General features: G+C 44.4%; 1 protein-coding gene across 8 annotated transcripts in view; it reads left to right on the top strand.

Moving 5' to 3' along the window:
- FAT3 (FAT atypical cadherin 3) overlaps positions 1-17,842 on the top strand; it is a 711,071-nt gene that overhangs the window by 566,375 nt on the left and 126,854 nt on the right. For all 8 annotated transcript variants that reach the window (XM_077298543.1, XM_077298546.1, XM_077298544.1 and 5 more), the window contains 2 exons: positions 3,769-4,044; positions 6,166-6,376. In XM_077298543.1, coding sequence (XP_077154658.1) covers positions 3,769-4,044; positions 6,166-6,376 — 487 coding nt within the window. The remainder of the gene's footprint in view (positions 1-3,768; positions 4,045-6,165; positions 6,377-17,842) is intronic.

The following is a 17,842-nucleotide window of genomic DNA, read 5'->3' as shown; positions in this document are numbered from 1 at the left end:
CAGACACTGTGCAAACATAAAGGCTGGCGGAGAATTGGTATTCTGGGGTGAAGTGGAACATCTTAATAGGCTGGAGAAGAAGCCGGTGAAGCAGGGAACAATGACTGTTTTCTGAGGCATGAGAGCTGCGTACTGACGTAGCAGAGCCAAGTTTGTCCTTTAACTCTTTCCTGTTTAGTATATGTATTGGGCTTTTACTTGCAGGGCTAATGCTGATGATGCCGGCTGTCAAATGGCAGGTAGTTAGCAACTACTTGCTGGCAGGTGCTTAGCCACATATGAAAAAAAAAATCAAATTCCCGGATTATCACTTTAACTCCTTCCCATCATAGTGTCATAGCATTTGAAATCACCACTAGAGGGAGCTCACTGCAATTCACATTCACATCTACCATTGTAGTGAGCTCCCTCTAGTGGTGGCTCCATGCAGACATAAACTGTATTCACATCTCCCATTGTAGTGAGCTCCCTCTAGTGGTGACTCCATGCAGACATAAACTGTATTCACATCTCCCGTTGTAGTGAGCTCCCTCTAGTGGTGGCTCCATGCAGACATAAACTGTATTCACATCTCCCATTGTAGTGAGCTCCCTCTAGTGGTGGCTCCATGCAGACATAAACTGTATTCACATCTCCCATTGTAGTGAGCTCCCTCTAGTGGTGGCTCCATTCAGACATAAACTGTATTCACATCTCCCATTGTAGTGAGCTCCCTCTAGTGGTGGCTCCATGCAGACATAAACTGTATTCACATCTCCCGTTGTAGTGAGCTCCCTCTAGTGGTGGCTCCATGCAGACATAAACTGTTTTCTCATCTTCTGTTGTAGTGAGCTCCCTCTAGTGGTGGCTCCATGCAGACATAAACTGTATTCACATCTCCCGTTGTAGTGAGCTCCCTCTAGTGGTGGCTCCATGCAGACATAAACTGTATTCACATCTCCCGTTGTAGTGAGCTCCCTCTAGTGGTGGCTCCATGCAGACATAAACTGTATTCACATCTCCCATTGTAGTGAGCTCCCTCTAGTGGTGGCTCCATGCAGACATAAACTGTATTCACATATCCCATTGTAGTGAGCTCCCTCTAGTGGTGGCTCCATGCAGACATAAACTGTATTCACATCTCCCGTTGTAGTGAGCTCCCTCTAGTGGTGGCTCCATGCAGACATAAACTGTATTCACATCTCCCGTTGTAGTGAGCTCCCTCTAGTGGTGGCTCCATGCAGACATAAACTGTATTCACATCTCCCGTTGTAGTGAGCTCCCTCTAGTGGTGGCTCCATGCAGACATAAACTGAAATGGTATTCCCATCTTGGACATTTATGGTATATTAACAGGAGCCCCATTCTCCACATAGGTACGGATTCCAGAAATAAGACCCCCCCATGTATCAGACGTTTGTGGCATATGCTTTAAATCCCATTTTGTTAATGCCTTCATAGGAGATAGTATAAATAACAATCTCCTGCAATGCTGAAGTGTTCCAGTATATAGTACCAAAAATCACTAGGAAGACTAAAAATATTAATAATAAAAAAATAATAAGAAACATTTGCACAATCGACATTTTTTCCACCTTAGAAAATATGAAAATTTAAAAAAATAAGCGCCGTAAATTCAATACAGCTGCATCCATAAAACGTTAGATTCATCAAAACATAATGGTCTACCCCATACAGTAAAGACCAGAATTGTAATTTTTCAAAACGTACCTCTGCAAAAAAAAAAGTGATCAAAATGTTGTATGTACTCAAGAATGGTACAAATAAAAATATCAATCGCAGAGCTCAGAAAAAAAAAGCCGTCATAATACAGTCCTGGCAATGGAAAAATAAAAAAAGATGAAAGTCCCAAAAAACAAGCCCCTGTATGTCGATGTCGATAGAAATATAAAAAAAAAAGTTGCATCTGTTGGAAGAAAAGGAGAAAAGACAAAAAAGCAGAAATTGAAATTGTCAGCGTCATTAAAGGGTTACACTGCGGCCACAGTCCGGGTGGCGGCCACTTTACTGGGTGTTACTGTATGCGCCTTTATTCGGTGGTTACGCTCCTGTATAATTGCCAGCTCGAGTATCAGGCCATAACGTCTTTCATTTGTGCAACTACTGGACCAAGAGATCCTTTTGTTAAAACTTTTGTAAGTGTGGGAAATTCAGGCAAGTAAGACGGGACGTGAGCGGAGTACAGATGGAGGCGGCGGATCCAGAGAGCGCCGGTACAGGGGAGGGAGGGGGTTTTGTGTGAGGCACAATGGTCAAAGGAGATCTGCAGCTCGGGGTCACACCGGCCCTTTATGGGGTTTCTTTATGACAGATCTGAATAGATTAGATGACTGGTGGCAGAGTGACCCCCGAGGACTGGACGTGCCGGTGACACCGAGTCAGGATGTCATCATCGTAGGCTTCCAGCTACTCCAGAGAAAGTCTCCATTTATATTTATGTATTTATTTATTTATTTATTTCCAAATTAAAGTTGATTATATATTAATCTGTCAGTCTGCTATATATTATATCATCTATCTATTATCTACCTATCTATTATCTGTCTATCTATTATCTATCTATTATCTACCTATCTATTAACTATCTATCATCTATCTATTATCTACCTATCTATCTATCTATTACCTATCTATCTATTGTCTATCTGTCTATTATCTATCTATTATATATCATCTGTCTATTATCTACCTATCTATTATCTATCATCTATCTACCTATTATCTATCTATTATCTATCTATTATCTATCTATCATTTATCTATTATCTACCTATCTATTACCTATCTATCTATTGTCTATCTGTCTATTATCTATCTATTATCTATCTATTATATATCATCTGTCTATTATCTATCTATCTATTATCTATCTCTATATATAGCTATCTATTATCTAGCTATCTATCTCATCCATATATTATCTATCTATCCATTATCTATTGTCATCTATCTATCTATCTTTCTATCTATCATGCACAGTGTAGGACAGACTAAGTGCAGCACAAAGGGATAAAGGAAGGGGAATCAAACACTAGGGAAGGGGTAAGTGGAGATCCCTCAACTGATGAACATCACCCTGTGTGCCCTACTGTCCCTATATAGGTTCCACAGCTATCGCCGAACAGGATACCTAGTCCCTGTGTGACCCTGGCAATATGCCTTGCACCGAGAAGGACAGGATGACGCTAGTCAATCCCACTACCACTAAAGACAATAAGGATAACTGAAACCAGGGGACACTTAGCTTGAGTAGACTCAGGGTGACACGCCGATGCCCTCCAAACTCAAAGAGGACGCTACCAGACTGCTACAGCTCCAAATCTCAACAGAGAAGTGTAAACAGGAAATAACACCAGCACCTCCCAGCAGAAAGTAGGGAGTTATAACACCCTGGTCCAGGTGTGGTCATTACCACCGGGGGAGGTGGCCACTAGTCTGCAAAGCAAACAATCGAGACCTTCTGCAGACAGATGCAGTGCAACGGTCTGCAGCCTCTGACACATCCGTGACACTATCTATCTGTCATCTGTCTGTCTATCTGCAGTTCTGGAGTAATGAATAGTGTAGCCCATTGGATAGAGCTATGGTGCTGGGGTAGGAGGGCTAGGGAGCTCCTGGGGTAGGAGGATAGGGGGCTGCTCTGCCCTCATGGTGCCCTAACAGCCGGATGGGTTAGCTGGATGGGTCACCATTGGTAGCAGAGCCTTCCCCTGTGTTTCTATTGAGCACGTTCACTTTTCTTTCTTTTTTTCTCTCTTCCTCTTTCAGGTTCTAATTCGAGTCCTCGATAATAATGACAACGGCCCAGAGTTCTTCCAGCCCAGTTATGACGCCGTCATCTCAGAAGACGTCCTCCCCGACACTGAGATATTGCACATCAAGGCCACAGACAAAGATGATAACCACAAGCTGAGCTACATCATCCACAGCAGCATCGACCCAAACAGCATGAGGAAGTTTCGCATTGATCCCGGCAGCGGCACAATGTACACGGCGGAGCGACTGGACCACGAGACCCAGGCCCATCACATCCTCACTGTAATGGTGAGATCCCAGCAGCCTGGACTATGGTCATCAAATGTGTTATCTTGACATAATTTTAAGTGGAAATCATCAGCTGTTGGATATCTCATGATCATATGCATTGGGTATTTTCAGGCTAACAATTGAGTGGTCAAGGATCGCAAGTGCAAGTCCTATAGTGGGACGAAAAAGAAATGTGAAAGTATTTTCTACGACTAATAATAAATGATCCTAAGGATATGTGCCCACGTTCAGGATTTTGCGCAGAATTTTCCTGATCAAAACCGGACTCCTTCCGCAGGAAATCCGATCGTGTTTTTTGCTAGTTTTTTTGTGCGGTTTTTTTTGCAGATTTTCACGTCTTTTTCCGGAGCTTCCCAATGCAATAATATAGCGGCTAAAACACAGAAAATCGGTAAAATTAATGAACATGCTGTGTTTTTTTTCCGCTATGCATTTTTTTCGTGGAAAAAAACGCAGCATGTGCACAAAAATTGCGGAATGCATTCAAATGATTGGATGCTTAATGTAAGCGTTTTTGCAGCGGAAAATGGCCGAAAAAAAGGCGAAAAATCCTGAATGTGGGCACACAGCCTAAATATAACAAAAAAATCACCCCCTAGACTCCTTGCCACTTCACCTTACTGCTGCTGGTGTTTCCGCCAGTCTCTTTGCTTCTTTTTTTTTCCAAGTGTGTGGCATCAGATCACCGCTGCAGCCAATCAACATGTCAATTCTTTGAGCTGTTTTTGTATTGTTTTTTCACTATAGAAAGCAATGGGAAAGTGCAAAAACACTGCAAACAAAAATAAAACAAAACACAACCATGCAATTTTGCTGAATAAAACTGGTTTTAAACATGTATTGTAGACAAATGACACCTATAATCCACCCCACAAAAACTCACCCCAAAAACAGCAAAAGCGCGGCAAAATCTGCTTTTTGAAGGCAGCTTGTTACCGCCATGAGAGCAGGTTTTGCCCGCTGAAAAAAAAAGCCGCAAAAACGCAACATGGGAACATAGCCTACCCTCATCCTATAAAAAAAAACTAACCTTCAGACAGCCCCATCAACGGAAAAAAAATAAATAAATAAACCTCCCAAAAAACAAAGCTTTAATTTTTTTGTGGAAATTGCTGATTTTTTTCCATCCCTTCCTCCCCCACAAAACAAGTATTACCAAGTGTGCTTGATGCAAAAAATGACAAAGTTGTGACTTTTGGGAGACAAGAATTAAAAAAAAAGAAAAAAAAAAATGCTGCATCAATGCTGTCTAGGGTGCTAAGGGGTTAAATATTGAGTTCAATCAAAAATTGTATGCAGTAAGCTCCTAGGCTCCCCCTAGTGGTGGCCACGGAGAGATAAAATCTTAGCATCTAATTTATGTCTTTTCTCTGTATTTTGAAACAAGGTTCCAGCCGCTTTGAAGACATTTTAATCTGCACAGAATATTTGGGGGTTTATTTAGAGGATATTTAAAGAGTAATCGTCATTTTAATGTTTCTTTTATAAATCAATGAAAATAAGAAACTTTGTAATATGTTTAATCAGAGATATCTTTGTTTTCCTCCTCCTGCACTGATCATTCACTCTCAGATCATCTCCTGACAAAGACAGTTGGTGCTTTTAAAATTCTATAGATGCAGACACAGACATTCTACTGCCAGTTCCATAGAAGTTTATGAGCACCAACTGTCTTCTCCTATCTCAGAAATGGGAAAGTCTGTATTCACCGACGACAGATTTTACCCGAGATTCGAGAATTTTGAGAATGAACGATCCGTCCCGGAGGAGAAATATTGATAAGACATATTGCAAAGTTGATTATTTGCACTTGTACTATTGATTTTTGGAAAATTAAAGTGACGGTTAATCTTTAAGTGTTGACATTCTGGGTTGACAATTTTTCCTTTTCCAGCCATAGTCCATCCTTGTATAAATATTTATTTAATTTGTGATATTTCCATTTTTATAGGAGGTTGTTATCGGTGGCACCAGGTCATCTCACATCTGCGCGTATTTTGGCTCGCTCCTTTTTTTTCTCCGAGGTTGCTCTGATTTCCGCTGCAATAACGATCACTAACAACAAAAGGCTCCGCGCTTATGAATAATTCACAATCCTTTCTCCATTCTTTCCAAAAGGTGAAAGATCAGGAATTCCCGTACAGACGGAACCTGGCTCGCGTTACAATTACCGTAGAAGACACTAATGACCACAGCCCGTACTTCACCAGTCCTCTGTACGAAGCTTCTGTGTTTGAATCTGCCGCCATTGGCTCGGCCGTCATACAAGTCACTGCCCTAGACCGAGACAAAGGAGAAAATGCTGAACTTATATACTCGATAGAGACAGGTAACTGACACAGCATCATTATTAGTGCTGGAAAATAATATATATGAATATACATAATCTATCAGCCCTTCGTTTACTTTCCCAAGAAGATTGGTGCAAGATGAAAAGCTCTGAAAAAAAAAAACGTGTTTTTGTGATACTCTGTAGGGAGATGTTTGTTATGGGTGTCTCTATGTGGCCATCTGGTGGCTGTGAGGCGAGTTGCAGCCTGTTAAAGGTTTTGCTAGCAGTATGGGAATAGTATACTGAAAAATTGGAGTCCTACATAAAATTTACGTAAGTGTGAGGGAGGGCACGTCTGCCATGCTTCTTTTTTTTTTTTTTTTTCTGGGTGCACTGTATACGTAAACTTCCTGAGTTATTCCAAAATCCATGTAGTGTGAGGACCTCTCCCTCAGTATCTGTGCTGTGAAAGGGGAGGTGAGAGGTCCATTTTCAGACTCTCTGAGTGTGCATGAGTCTCGTGAGAGGTGAGTATCATGATGATTGTTCTGCCTCCTGGGCATTTTATCCCCTAACTTGTCCTTTCAGTAATCTATATTCCTCTACCTCTCATCTACCTCCTTCCCCTCATACCCGAGACATCGAGGAGGACCTACCAGGGTTACAGAAGTAGTCTCTGAGGGCAAAAAGTTCCCTTTGACCCAGAAAAGTATAATAATAATGGGTCGCGATGAGGGATCCTGCTGCAGATTTTGGAGCCTCATATTATTGGTTTGACCTAACGTACCATTTTTTTTTGTAAAAGTCACAAATGCATGTAGCGATTGAAAATGATTCATATCTGAGCATTCACCTTCCTCCTAGAGTTGGTGCAAATCCATTTGTAGGTCCCAATCCAGTGGCCAGGTCAGTAATAAAAAATCCCGATATCACAAAACCATGAGGGTTCCAATTTGGGAAGAGAGAAACGATAGGCACTGGGTGGGCATTCAGGGGTTACCAGTGCTTACCGGGTATCTCCACCTCAGGGGAGATCTAGGGGGACACCTAGGAAATATCATTATGAACAGGGAAATGATGGACATGTGGTAGGAAGTGCAAAACTATAGGGGTTCCAATTTGGATAGAGAGAAACGATAGGCACTGGGTGGGCATTCAGTGGTTACCAGTGCTTGCCAGGTATCTCCACCTCAGGGGAGAGCTAGGGGGACACCTAGGAAATATCGTTATGAACAGAGATGTGATGGACATGTGGTAGGAAGTTCAAAACCATAGGGGTTCCAATCTGGGAAGAGAGAAACGAAAAACAGTGGGTGGGCATTCAGGGGTTACCAGTGCTTACCAGGTATCTCCACCTCAGGGGAGATCTAGGGGGACACCTAGGAAATATCATTATGAACAGAGATGTGACGGACATGTGGTAGGAAGTTCAAAACCATAGGGGTTCCAATTTGGGAACAGAGAAACAATAACATGCAGTAGAGATGGTGCAAATTGATTCGTAGGACCCAGTTCGGTGGACAAGTCAGTAATCTATGGGCATCGAAAAGGAACTCTACGGACCGCTTCCTACCTCCCAGCATCCCTTCGATTAGCCTGCCTGGTGCGATGTCAGATGTGCATGATGCCAGGCTGGCTAATCGAAGGGAGTGTCACAGATGCTGGGAGGTAGGAGGTGGTCCGTAGGGCTCCTTTTCGATGGCCACAGATTACCGACTTGTCCACCGTACTGGGTCCTACAAATCAATTTGCACCAACTCTACTGCATCTTATTAATTCTCTCTTCCCAAATTGGAACCCCTATGGTTTTGAACTTCCTACCACACGTCCGTCACATCTCTGTTCATAATGATATTTCCTAGGTGTCCCCCTAGCTCTCCCCTGAGGTGGAGATACCTGGCAAGCTTTGATAAATGCCCACCCAATGCTTATTGTTTCTCTCTTCCCAAATTGGAACCCTCATGGTTTTGAACTTCCTGTCACATGCCCGTCACTTCCCTGGTCAAAATTAAATTCCCTAGGTGCTCCCCTAGTCTCTCCCGAGTTGGAGATCTCCGGCAAGCACTGGCAACCACCGGATGGCCACCCATTGCCAGCTCAAGGCTCTGGGTGAAGTTCCCATGCTCCTCCTGTTAGGGGCCAATGAAGCAAAACAAAAAAGTTAAATTCATTCGTTTGGGAAGTCAGATTTTTGTTACCCTTTTTTTTTTAGAAATCATGCCATGTGCTAGGAATTAGTGGGGCACGATTGTGGATGTTAGGAAGAATACATCTTTATCCCTTGTCGGGCCCCTACATTTACTATGTCGGTACCCCACCAGTTACACTAATACATAATGAATACAGTCTTTTATAATACTCGTGGGGGTTAAACCGAACCCTAATATAACAACCTCTGTGACTGCAGAGGGTGTCAGGTTCGCCCCAGGTTTCCTCTCTCATATAAATCTGCATTACACGGTCCGGTCCTCAGAAACATCTGCGGGAGAGGAAATCGTTTGCAGCCGGCCGCCTCTATCTGTGGCAGCCTGTTGTACATGACATTTTATACCTGAGCCACAGCTTTCTATGGTAAACTCATTAAGCAGATTGTTTTAGCAGTTCGTAGCCCGGATCCGTAGCCAAGCATATAATTGTGTATTTGTTTGCACCGAGCGCGCCCCGGAGCTATATTGCTGCACATGACTAATGCATCAGACAACTTCATGGCAGGCGGCTGGGAATTGCCCGTGCTTGTTTCTCTGGGAAGTATAGCAGTAAAAGGTTCACCACCTGTAACACTAATTTAGTTACTTCCTATCGCTTATATAGCACCAACACATTCTGCAGCGAGGTACACAGATCCCTGTCTCTGGTGGACTCACAATCTCATCCCCTTATTACACACGCTGGGGTCAATTTCATAGGAAACCAATTAATCTTTAATATGTTTTGGTTCGGAAGGAAATTGAGAAACTCTTGGGAAGTGAACACAAGCACTTCACACAACGAGAGTAATTAAATTAGTTTTGTCATCGTCAGTAGGTCTCATATTCTAAAAATATAGTACATTGGGGGCCCGAATTAAAAAGACCCTGTCATTTGCTATAAATCAATATTTTTGAACCCGGTGTAATTGCCGCTGTTCTCCTGAATCCGGCGATGCTTTTCTTTTGTTTCTGCGCCTCTCCGTTCTTGAGATATGGCCCAATCTTTCCTGTATACAAATCTGGTCTTTTTAGCCAACTGGGCGTGATCCTCAACTGTTTTCTATTGATATGTTTACGAGAACCGAGCCCACTTGGCTACAAAAGGTCAAATTTGTGTTCAGTGAATAAAGGGCCATATCTCAGGAACGGAGAGGCGCAGGAAAAAAAGGAAAACGGCGTCGGATTCAGGAGAACAGCGGCAAAAAAACTATCAATTTCTACAGCAAGTGGCAAGTAAAAGGAATTCATCAGTGGATTTTAGTCCACTAAGAAAATACCAGTAGTATTTTGTTCTTTGAGGCTCAGTTCCCATGATGCGATTTTGGTGAGTTTTTGATTTTCTGCACCAGTTAAGTAAAATAGGTTACTTGAATTTTTTTTTTAAATCATGGAGCTTGAAAAACTCATAGTGGGAACATAGTCTAAGAGGATATTCACACGTGGCATTTTTGCCGTGAAAAAAAAAAGTATTTTACAGTACAAGCAAAGTAAATGAGATCATTTATGTCCCTGTAAAAATGTATATGTGGGAGAAACAAGATGGGATTATAAGACCCCCTTCAATCATCATAGATATACAATTAGAAAGAAAAATTAGAGTTGCCTGTATCAAATTTATTTTTTTAACTGGGACACAAAGAAGGGGATTAGAGTTTTGTATTTTAAGTCATGTGCCCCAGGTGGGGAAAGAGAAACTGCTCAAAATGGAGGGATTAGACTGGATTCATAAACGTAACACCCTAAGACCTAATGGGTTATATGTGGACTGTCCTTAAGGCCGGTTTCACACGTCAGTGCAGTGACAGTTTTCTCATGTACCGGAGACACTGAAACACGTAGACCCATTCAAATGCAAAACATGCAGACATGTCCGTTTTTACCCGGACACACGGCCCACCAAACGTGCCACACACATGCACACGGAGATCAGTGTACACTGTTCTCCGTGTGCACAGAAGGCCGCCGGGGAAGTAGCGCTACAGTAAGCGCTGTTCCCCTGCGTGTGGTGCTGAACGCGGCTGTCATTACTCCTCTCCTGCTCAGCCGGCGAGCAGCGTGAACAGGGGACAATGAATGAAAGAAAAACCCGACGTGGGGTCCCCCCTTTGCTTTTCAACCAACCCGGCAAAACTCACAGGTGCGGGCTGCTATTCTCATGCTGTTAAGGGGCCATGGATATGGGCCCCCCCAACCTAAAAACTGCAGCTGCCCAGAAAAGGCGCATCTATTAGATGCACCAATTGTGGAGCTTTGCCCGGTTCTTCCCACTGCCCCGTAGCAATTTTCTCTGGCTCATTTTGGGGGTTTTGTATGAACTTATATCCAATTTGCCTTTTTTTGTGTGTTGTTCTGATACACGCAAAGGAAATAAACATGTTTATAACAAAACACGTGTAGCTGCAATAATTTTCTAGGAGAAATATTTCATTTTCTGAAACAATTTCAAGGGTGCCAACACTTTAGGCGGTGACTGTATGTGTCCGTCTGCCTATCTATCTGAATGTGTAGGTAGACGCTGTACATAAGGTTGTCTGACCTTTGAGAGGTTCCTGTTCTGTACAGTATACATATGATGCTCAGTGTCTTCTAGACATCCGTCCATGTTCCATATCTTGTAAATTGAACTTTGTAAAGTTTAATTACCCGCGATCTTTGTATCTGCAGATGTCTACACTTCACAGTTTCCATTTCACACATTGGACAAATTTTGTGAAATCAATGACATTTTCTAAATGTCACAGTGAAACATACAGTAGTGTCTGTGATCAGAAGGGGTCATATTCTGGGGAAAATGAAGACGAGTATTAGAAAAAACACTCTCGTGGTACTGCTATGTATTAATACAGTCATTACCATTGAAATGGAAACACCAAGATTAAAAAGGTATGGAATTATGGAAATCACAGGATGGATCAACTTATTACTGATCTGCAAATGATGATAAACTAAAATCAATATTTTGTACGTACCTAGATTTAATCAGTCTGGAGTAGCCCCACGTGCAGAAATCCCCACACTTACAGCCTCTGCTGCTATCATCGAGGTTATTAATGGTCGCCTGAGCAATGTTCTGTTGTCTTGAATGCATTTGGTAAAATCATCAAGATCCGCAGCTATTTTTTTGGCAGTTACAAAGGATGCTGCCAGCAGCGGATCTTGATGATTTTTGCACCCAAGTGCATTCTGCAGCAGAACATTCCGCAAACAACCCTTGATAACTTCAGTGATGTGGCCAAGGCTGTAAGTATGGGGATTTCTACACGTGGTGCTCATACTCCAGACTAAATAAATCGAGATGGTTTGAAAATGTTTCAATTTTTTCCTTATTTGCAGATCAGTAACCTGTCTATCCATCCTGTGATTTCCATAATTCCACAAATTTTCCTTCTTGGAGTTGCAATTTTATTGTTGAGGAGTGTGTATACTGTGTTGTTCAGCAGACCGCTATCTCTCCTGATTCCCCCCATAAAAAGAAACTTTTTGCTTGGCCACGCATACATGTGTTTCTACCGGGAAGGGGTGAGACAATCAGTGCCAGACAGCTCTGGCATCGACTTATCTACAGTTAGGAACTTTTAGAATTTGGCCAATTTGAAACTTTAGTCAAAAAGTTATAGAGAAAAAGTAGAAGACCATGAATCTTCTGTGGTCATTTGATAGCCTTGTGTACGATTTTCAGGTCCCTTTATATTTGTGCTGCATATAATTCTAAATTTTCGTAATTTATTGCCCAACATGCTCATTGTTTGGTGACTGTTTCATGGATTTGTTACACTCTAAGGATGGATATATTTTCTCACTTTTCATCTCGGCCCGTTCTATGACTTATAGAAGGACATTGTACTCAGGGATGGTGCTTTTTCCAAAAGTGCTTTTCCATTCACAATATTTTATATGGTCAATGGACCTGACAGTCTGATGACATCGTCTATGGATAACTATCCTCATAGCAAAGATACTTGTCTCTTGTGTTATGTATATTGTACAGACTCGGCTAGGAAGGTGACATGGTTCTTCATGGTCACCTTTATGTCTTTTGCATCAAATCTTCGACATATAGGCACGGATTCAAACCTAGGTTATACAAACATGGACAAAATTGTTGGCACCCTCCTGCTAAAGTAAGAAAAACTCAAATGGTCAATGAAATAACTGGTAACCTGCAAAAGTAATTTTCAATTTACTGAATATCAACTAATGACAGTCAGGCATTGCTTTGGAATTGTAGTTCAACAGAAAAATAAAAAAAAAATAATGAAATTGACCTGGACAAAAATTATTGTGTCCCTAGAAAAGATTGAAAATAATTTGAGTATAGGGACAAGTGAAAGTTAAGGTGATTCCTGTAATTAGCATCAGAAGTGTCTAGAAACTTGTAATCACTTAGTCTGATTATGTAACAGGGTGAAAAGTAGTCATTGTGCTGTTTGGTGTCATGGTGACACTGAGCATGGACCAAAGAGAGCTAAGGAAAAATTTGTCTCAGGAGATTAGCTAGAAAATTATAGACAGACATGTTAAAGGTAAAGGTTATAAGACATCTCCAAACAGATTGATGTTTCTCTTACTACAGTTGCACTTATTATTCAGACGTTTAAGGTCCATGTGACTGTTGCCGACCTCCCTGGATGTGGCTACAAGGGGAAAAATTATGACACATCAAAGAGACGGATAATACGAATGAGAACCAAAGAGCTCAGAACAACTTTCAAAGAGATTAGAGGTGAACTCCAAGGTCAGGGGCCACTAATGTCAGATGACACCATCCTTTGTTGTCTTGGCCAAAGTGGACTTCATGGAAGACAACCAAGGAGTAAAGGAGTAATCCACTGTTGAAAGCAAATCATAAACAGCGAGACTAGAATTTGCCAAAAGCATATGGAGCGCCCCCACGTGTAAGGGCAGTGGGGTACTCGGTACCGGGTCTGTCTCTCTCGGTTCTGGGGATGTCACGGTGGCCCGACCCGGTCCGTGGCCCTTCTGAGGGGTGCCCAATTAAAGGTGTAGTTGTTTGTGCGGTGTTTGTGACGCCACCTGTGGTGTTTGGTCAGGGTGACCGACGCTGCTAAGGGTCCACTGGGGTGATGGAATGGCAGCTAGATGGTGTACCTTCCCACAGGTGAAGTATGTCCCCAGGGCTTCCCAGATGTGTAGGTGGTGATGGTGGACGTCGTAAGGCGCAAGGAATAACGAGGACACAAAGGTTGCAGTCTCTTTACCTTTTACTGAAGACTTCAGCGTCCACAGTCCAGAGTACTGTACACAGGGCTGGCTGAATCCGGCTGGTCCGAAGGCACATCCAGAGTTCCCTTTACAGGTGGAAATCAGTGGCCTTCCTACTAGCGCTTGTGTGTTGTAGTACCTCCCTGCTGAGCACCACGGGATAGTCCTCACAACTTTCGTGGATGTTTCTGATGTTCTCTCTCTCTCTCTGTCCCCCAGATGATACGGATAGGACAACCTGTATGACGGGGTAGGCCTGGAGCTATTTGATAGGGACCCTAGAGACGCCCCTCTCCCACAATTTGCCTCCGTTGTCTTCATAGGTATTAAGGTCGGGCAGCCAACTTGGAATTAATTGTCCTGCCGGTCTCTGAAGTAATGCGTAGAGCCTATTACTCCCTCGGTGTTCCGGCCACAGGCTACGCGCCTCGGAAGGATGTTGCCGGTCTTAAGGCAGGACTCCTCCCGGTATTATCTCCTTGTGCTGTGATCTCGTTTCTCACTCTCCACAATATACTTCGCTTCGTGTCCTTTCTTAGGATGCTGCCGCAATGAAGTGCAGGCGCAGCTCCGTAACGCTCTATCTCGTGCTTGGCCTCTGTCAGGATCCCACCCCTGACAGGGACCCTCTGTCTGCAGCTCAGATATTCCTCCTTCTCCCCCTGTCTGCCTGACGGGTCCTCTCTGGGTCTAACCCAGGCAGCTTCTGACTGACTTCCTATCCAACCCACCAGTTTTACCCGTGTGTGAGGAGTGGCCTAGTAGATAGAACCTTTGCTCCCCCTGGTGGACTGGAGTGTGAAGTGTAGTGTGTGACTGTGATACCTGGTTAGGTGAACTCCTTTAGTACAATCAGACGTAACATCACTCCCCCTGGTGGAAGAGCGACATTACTGCAACGACCAGGACTCTGGGGCGCTGCACTCCCCCCCGTTAAATCCAGCACTCCCGGGCTGGGAAAAGAACAACAATACATGTTAGCAAAAGACATACAAAATTTTTGGAATGCTGTAAACAAGTAAATATAACAATGCTTCCCTTTATGGGAGGTGAGAACACTTGAACGTTGCAAACAAAAACATATTTACATGGTGCATATAAATTTAAATAACACTTATTAACTAACTAACTATGAATAACCATTATTACCCATACAGGTATACTATCTACAAAAACAGTACTTGTCCTTTAAGGGCGTGTACCCAGTAAAGGTATACCATAAGATTCAAAAGTGCAACTCAACATTCTCTTTACTTTGCTTCCACTTTACGTATGCAGGATTAAATATTTGTCTACCCCTACGGGCCTACTGCATCTTCCCTTAACTTCTTCTCATAAAATTCTAATTTTTACTTTAACTTCAATTTTTATTCAAAGAACATTATTAACATTTCTACTTCTAACTACATACTATCACTATGTAAGAACATTAGTACTATCTAACTAGTTAAGGCAACATTATCATTTTTAGGCGAAGTGCAACAACTAAACATTCCCTTTAAAAGGAAACCAAGTCTCTTCTGAGGTAGTGCAAACAATCAACAAGTCAGTTATTAACTTTCAAGCAAGAACTTTCACGCTGTAATCCGGAACAGTCTCTTCAAAAAGCTCTTCTTTGTAAAACCAGTAGGGAGCACCTTTAAGAAGGTGCAAACTATATACAGCGACAGTTTGTGAACCATTCACCGTCCATGATTCGGCAGTCCTTTGATAAACGTAGAAAACTTGTGCAAAACTTAGAAACAATAGGGATCCCGGGTCAACAAAGGGATCCCTTTAAGAGAAATAACCCTAGACGTGTTTTAGCAGCAAAAGCAAGAAAGCAAACCGTTAACTATTTACATAATTGTAGCTCCGAGGTTTATTCTTATAAGTCTGGAGGCCTCCACCAGGGCTTTACCGGACAGGTAGCCCTCTGCGGCTTGGGAAGACTCAAATCTAAGTCCACTCCGGGTGCCAGGTGCACTCCATGCGTCTGTTCTTTCTGCACAACCAGGTCATGCGCGGCAATGAAGGTCTGGGTGGTCCGGTGGATGATGCCGGGGACGGTAGGACTAGCTGCGGCAGTTTCAGCGGCAAGCTCTTCTTCCAGGGTTCTGGAGACCGCCAAGAGATCTGTGCATCTCTGGATATCCCGGGCCCACCAGCCGTTCCCCTTTTGGTACCGGCGGTAGGTGACGGCGTCCCCGGGTTTCAGGATGGGATCCGCACCATCTCCGCTCAGGCAGGATTCCACTTTCTCCCGGGTGATGTGGACCCTCACCGACGACCCGATCTCCTGCACGAACCCTTTCCCTCTCTGGGGTTGGTATACAATCACGACACCCCATTTAGGCAACGAGCCATCCAGCAGCTCACCTCGAACTTCTCTCTCCCCCTCCCTCACATACTCCGCGATCAGGTGCCTCCGGCAGTCTCCCCATGGGAAGGGCCCGAGGTCATGCCCCCCCGGCGGTCTGGGGTCAGGTAATGGGGATACCGGGGCCCCAGCAGTCGCGGTGTTGGGCGGAGCAGGTGCGGAGGGGAGGCGATCTCACCGGAAGCTACGATACCGGGTGCCCGCACTTGCGGTGACCCCTCCGGCGCCACTCCACTCCTCCGAGGAAGGCGCCAGAGCTGGTAATGGCACCAGCAGCGGACTCCCCATTGGCAACTCCCAGGGGTCCAGGCTCTCCAGCGGTGGCATGTCGGAGTAATCCTCCGGTGACAGGGGTCTGTGCGGGGCCATCCTTTTTCGGAGGTCCCCTCTGGTTGCTGGCTCCATTCCTTCTGAGTCATAGTTTCATTTCTTCGGTCTCCGCCCCCCATAGAGAATTAGGAGGCGGATCTCGGCCGCTGACAGACACGTCCTCAGGATACAGAAGTATTTAGACTGGGCAGCCATTATCTTTCGCGCTTCTCAGTTCGTTAACGCCCACAACTCCACGTCCTTCTTCTTCTGCGCTCCTCGTGGCGCTGCAATGGCGGCGGTTTTGGCGGGAATTTTTGGCGGCAAATGGCAATACACAATCTTTGCAATAAATCACAGTTCAAGCACAATTCTGGCACAGTTCCAAGGCACACATGACCCGATTCTCGGACTTAAGTAGATCCTGTTCGTGATGCCAAAGTTTGGAGCGCCCCCATGCGTAAGGGCAGTGGGGTACTCAGTACCGGATCTGTCTCTCTCGGTTCTGGGGATGTCACGGTGGCCCGACCCGGTCCGTGGCCCTTCTGAGGGGCGCCCAATTAAAGGTGTAGTTGTTTGTGCGGTGTTTGTGACGCCACCTGTGGTGTTTGGTCAGGGTGACCGACGCTGCTAAGGGTCCACTGGGGTGATGGAATGGCAGCTAGATGGTGTACCTTCCCACAGGTGAAGTATGTCCCCATGGCTTCCCAGATGTGTAGGTGGTGATGGTGGACGTCGTAAGGCGCTAGGAATAACGAGGACACAAAGGTTGCAGTCTCTTTACCTTTTACTGAAGACTTCAGCGTCCACAGTCCAGAGTACTGTTCACAGGGCTGGCTGAATCCGGCTGGTCCGAAGGCACATCCAGAGTTCCCTTTGCAGGTGGAAATCAGTAGCCTCCCTACTAGCACCTGTGTGTTGTAGTACCTCCCTGCTGTGCACCACGGGATAGTCCTCACAACTTTCGTGCATGTTTCTGATGTTCTCTCTCTCTCTCCCTCTCTCTGTCCCCCAGATGATATGGATAGGACGCACCCGTATGACGGGGTAGGCCTGGAGCTATTTTATGGGGACCCTAGAGATGCCCCTCTCCCACAATTTCCCTCCGTTGTCTTCATAGGTATTAAGGTCGGGCAGCCAACTTGGAATTAAGTGTCCTGCCGGTCTCTGAAGTAATGCGTAGAGCCTATTACTCCCTCGGTGTTCCGGCTACGCGCCTCGGAAGGATGTTGCCGGTCTTAAGGCAGGACTCCTCCCGGTATTATCTCCTTGTGCTGTGATGTCGTTTCTCACTCTCCACAATATACTTCGCTTCGTGTCCTTTCTTAGGATGCTGCCGCAATGAAGTGCAGGCGCAGCTCCGTAACTTTCTATCTCGTGCTTGGCCTCTGTCAGGATCCCACCCCTGACAGGGACCTCTGTCTGCAGCTCAGATGTTCCTCC

The sequence above is a fragment of the Ranitomeya variabilis genome, chromosome 3 (assembly GCF_051348905.1).
Source record: "Ranitomeya variabilis isolate aRanVar5 chromosome 3, aRanVar5.hap1, whole genome shotgun sequence".
Classification (NCBI taxonomy): Eukaryota; Metazoa; Chordata; class Amphibia; order Anura; family Dendrobatidae; genus Ranitomeya; species Ranitomeya variabilis.
Note: the sequence above shows the minus strand (reverse complement) of the source record. Positions and strands in the feature narration are given on the sequence as shown.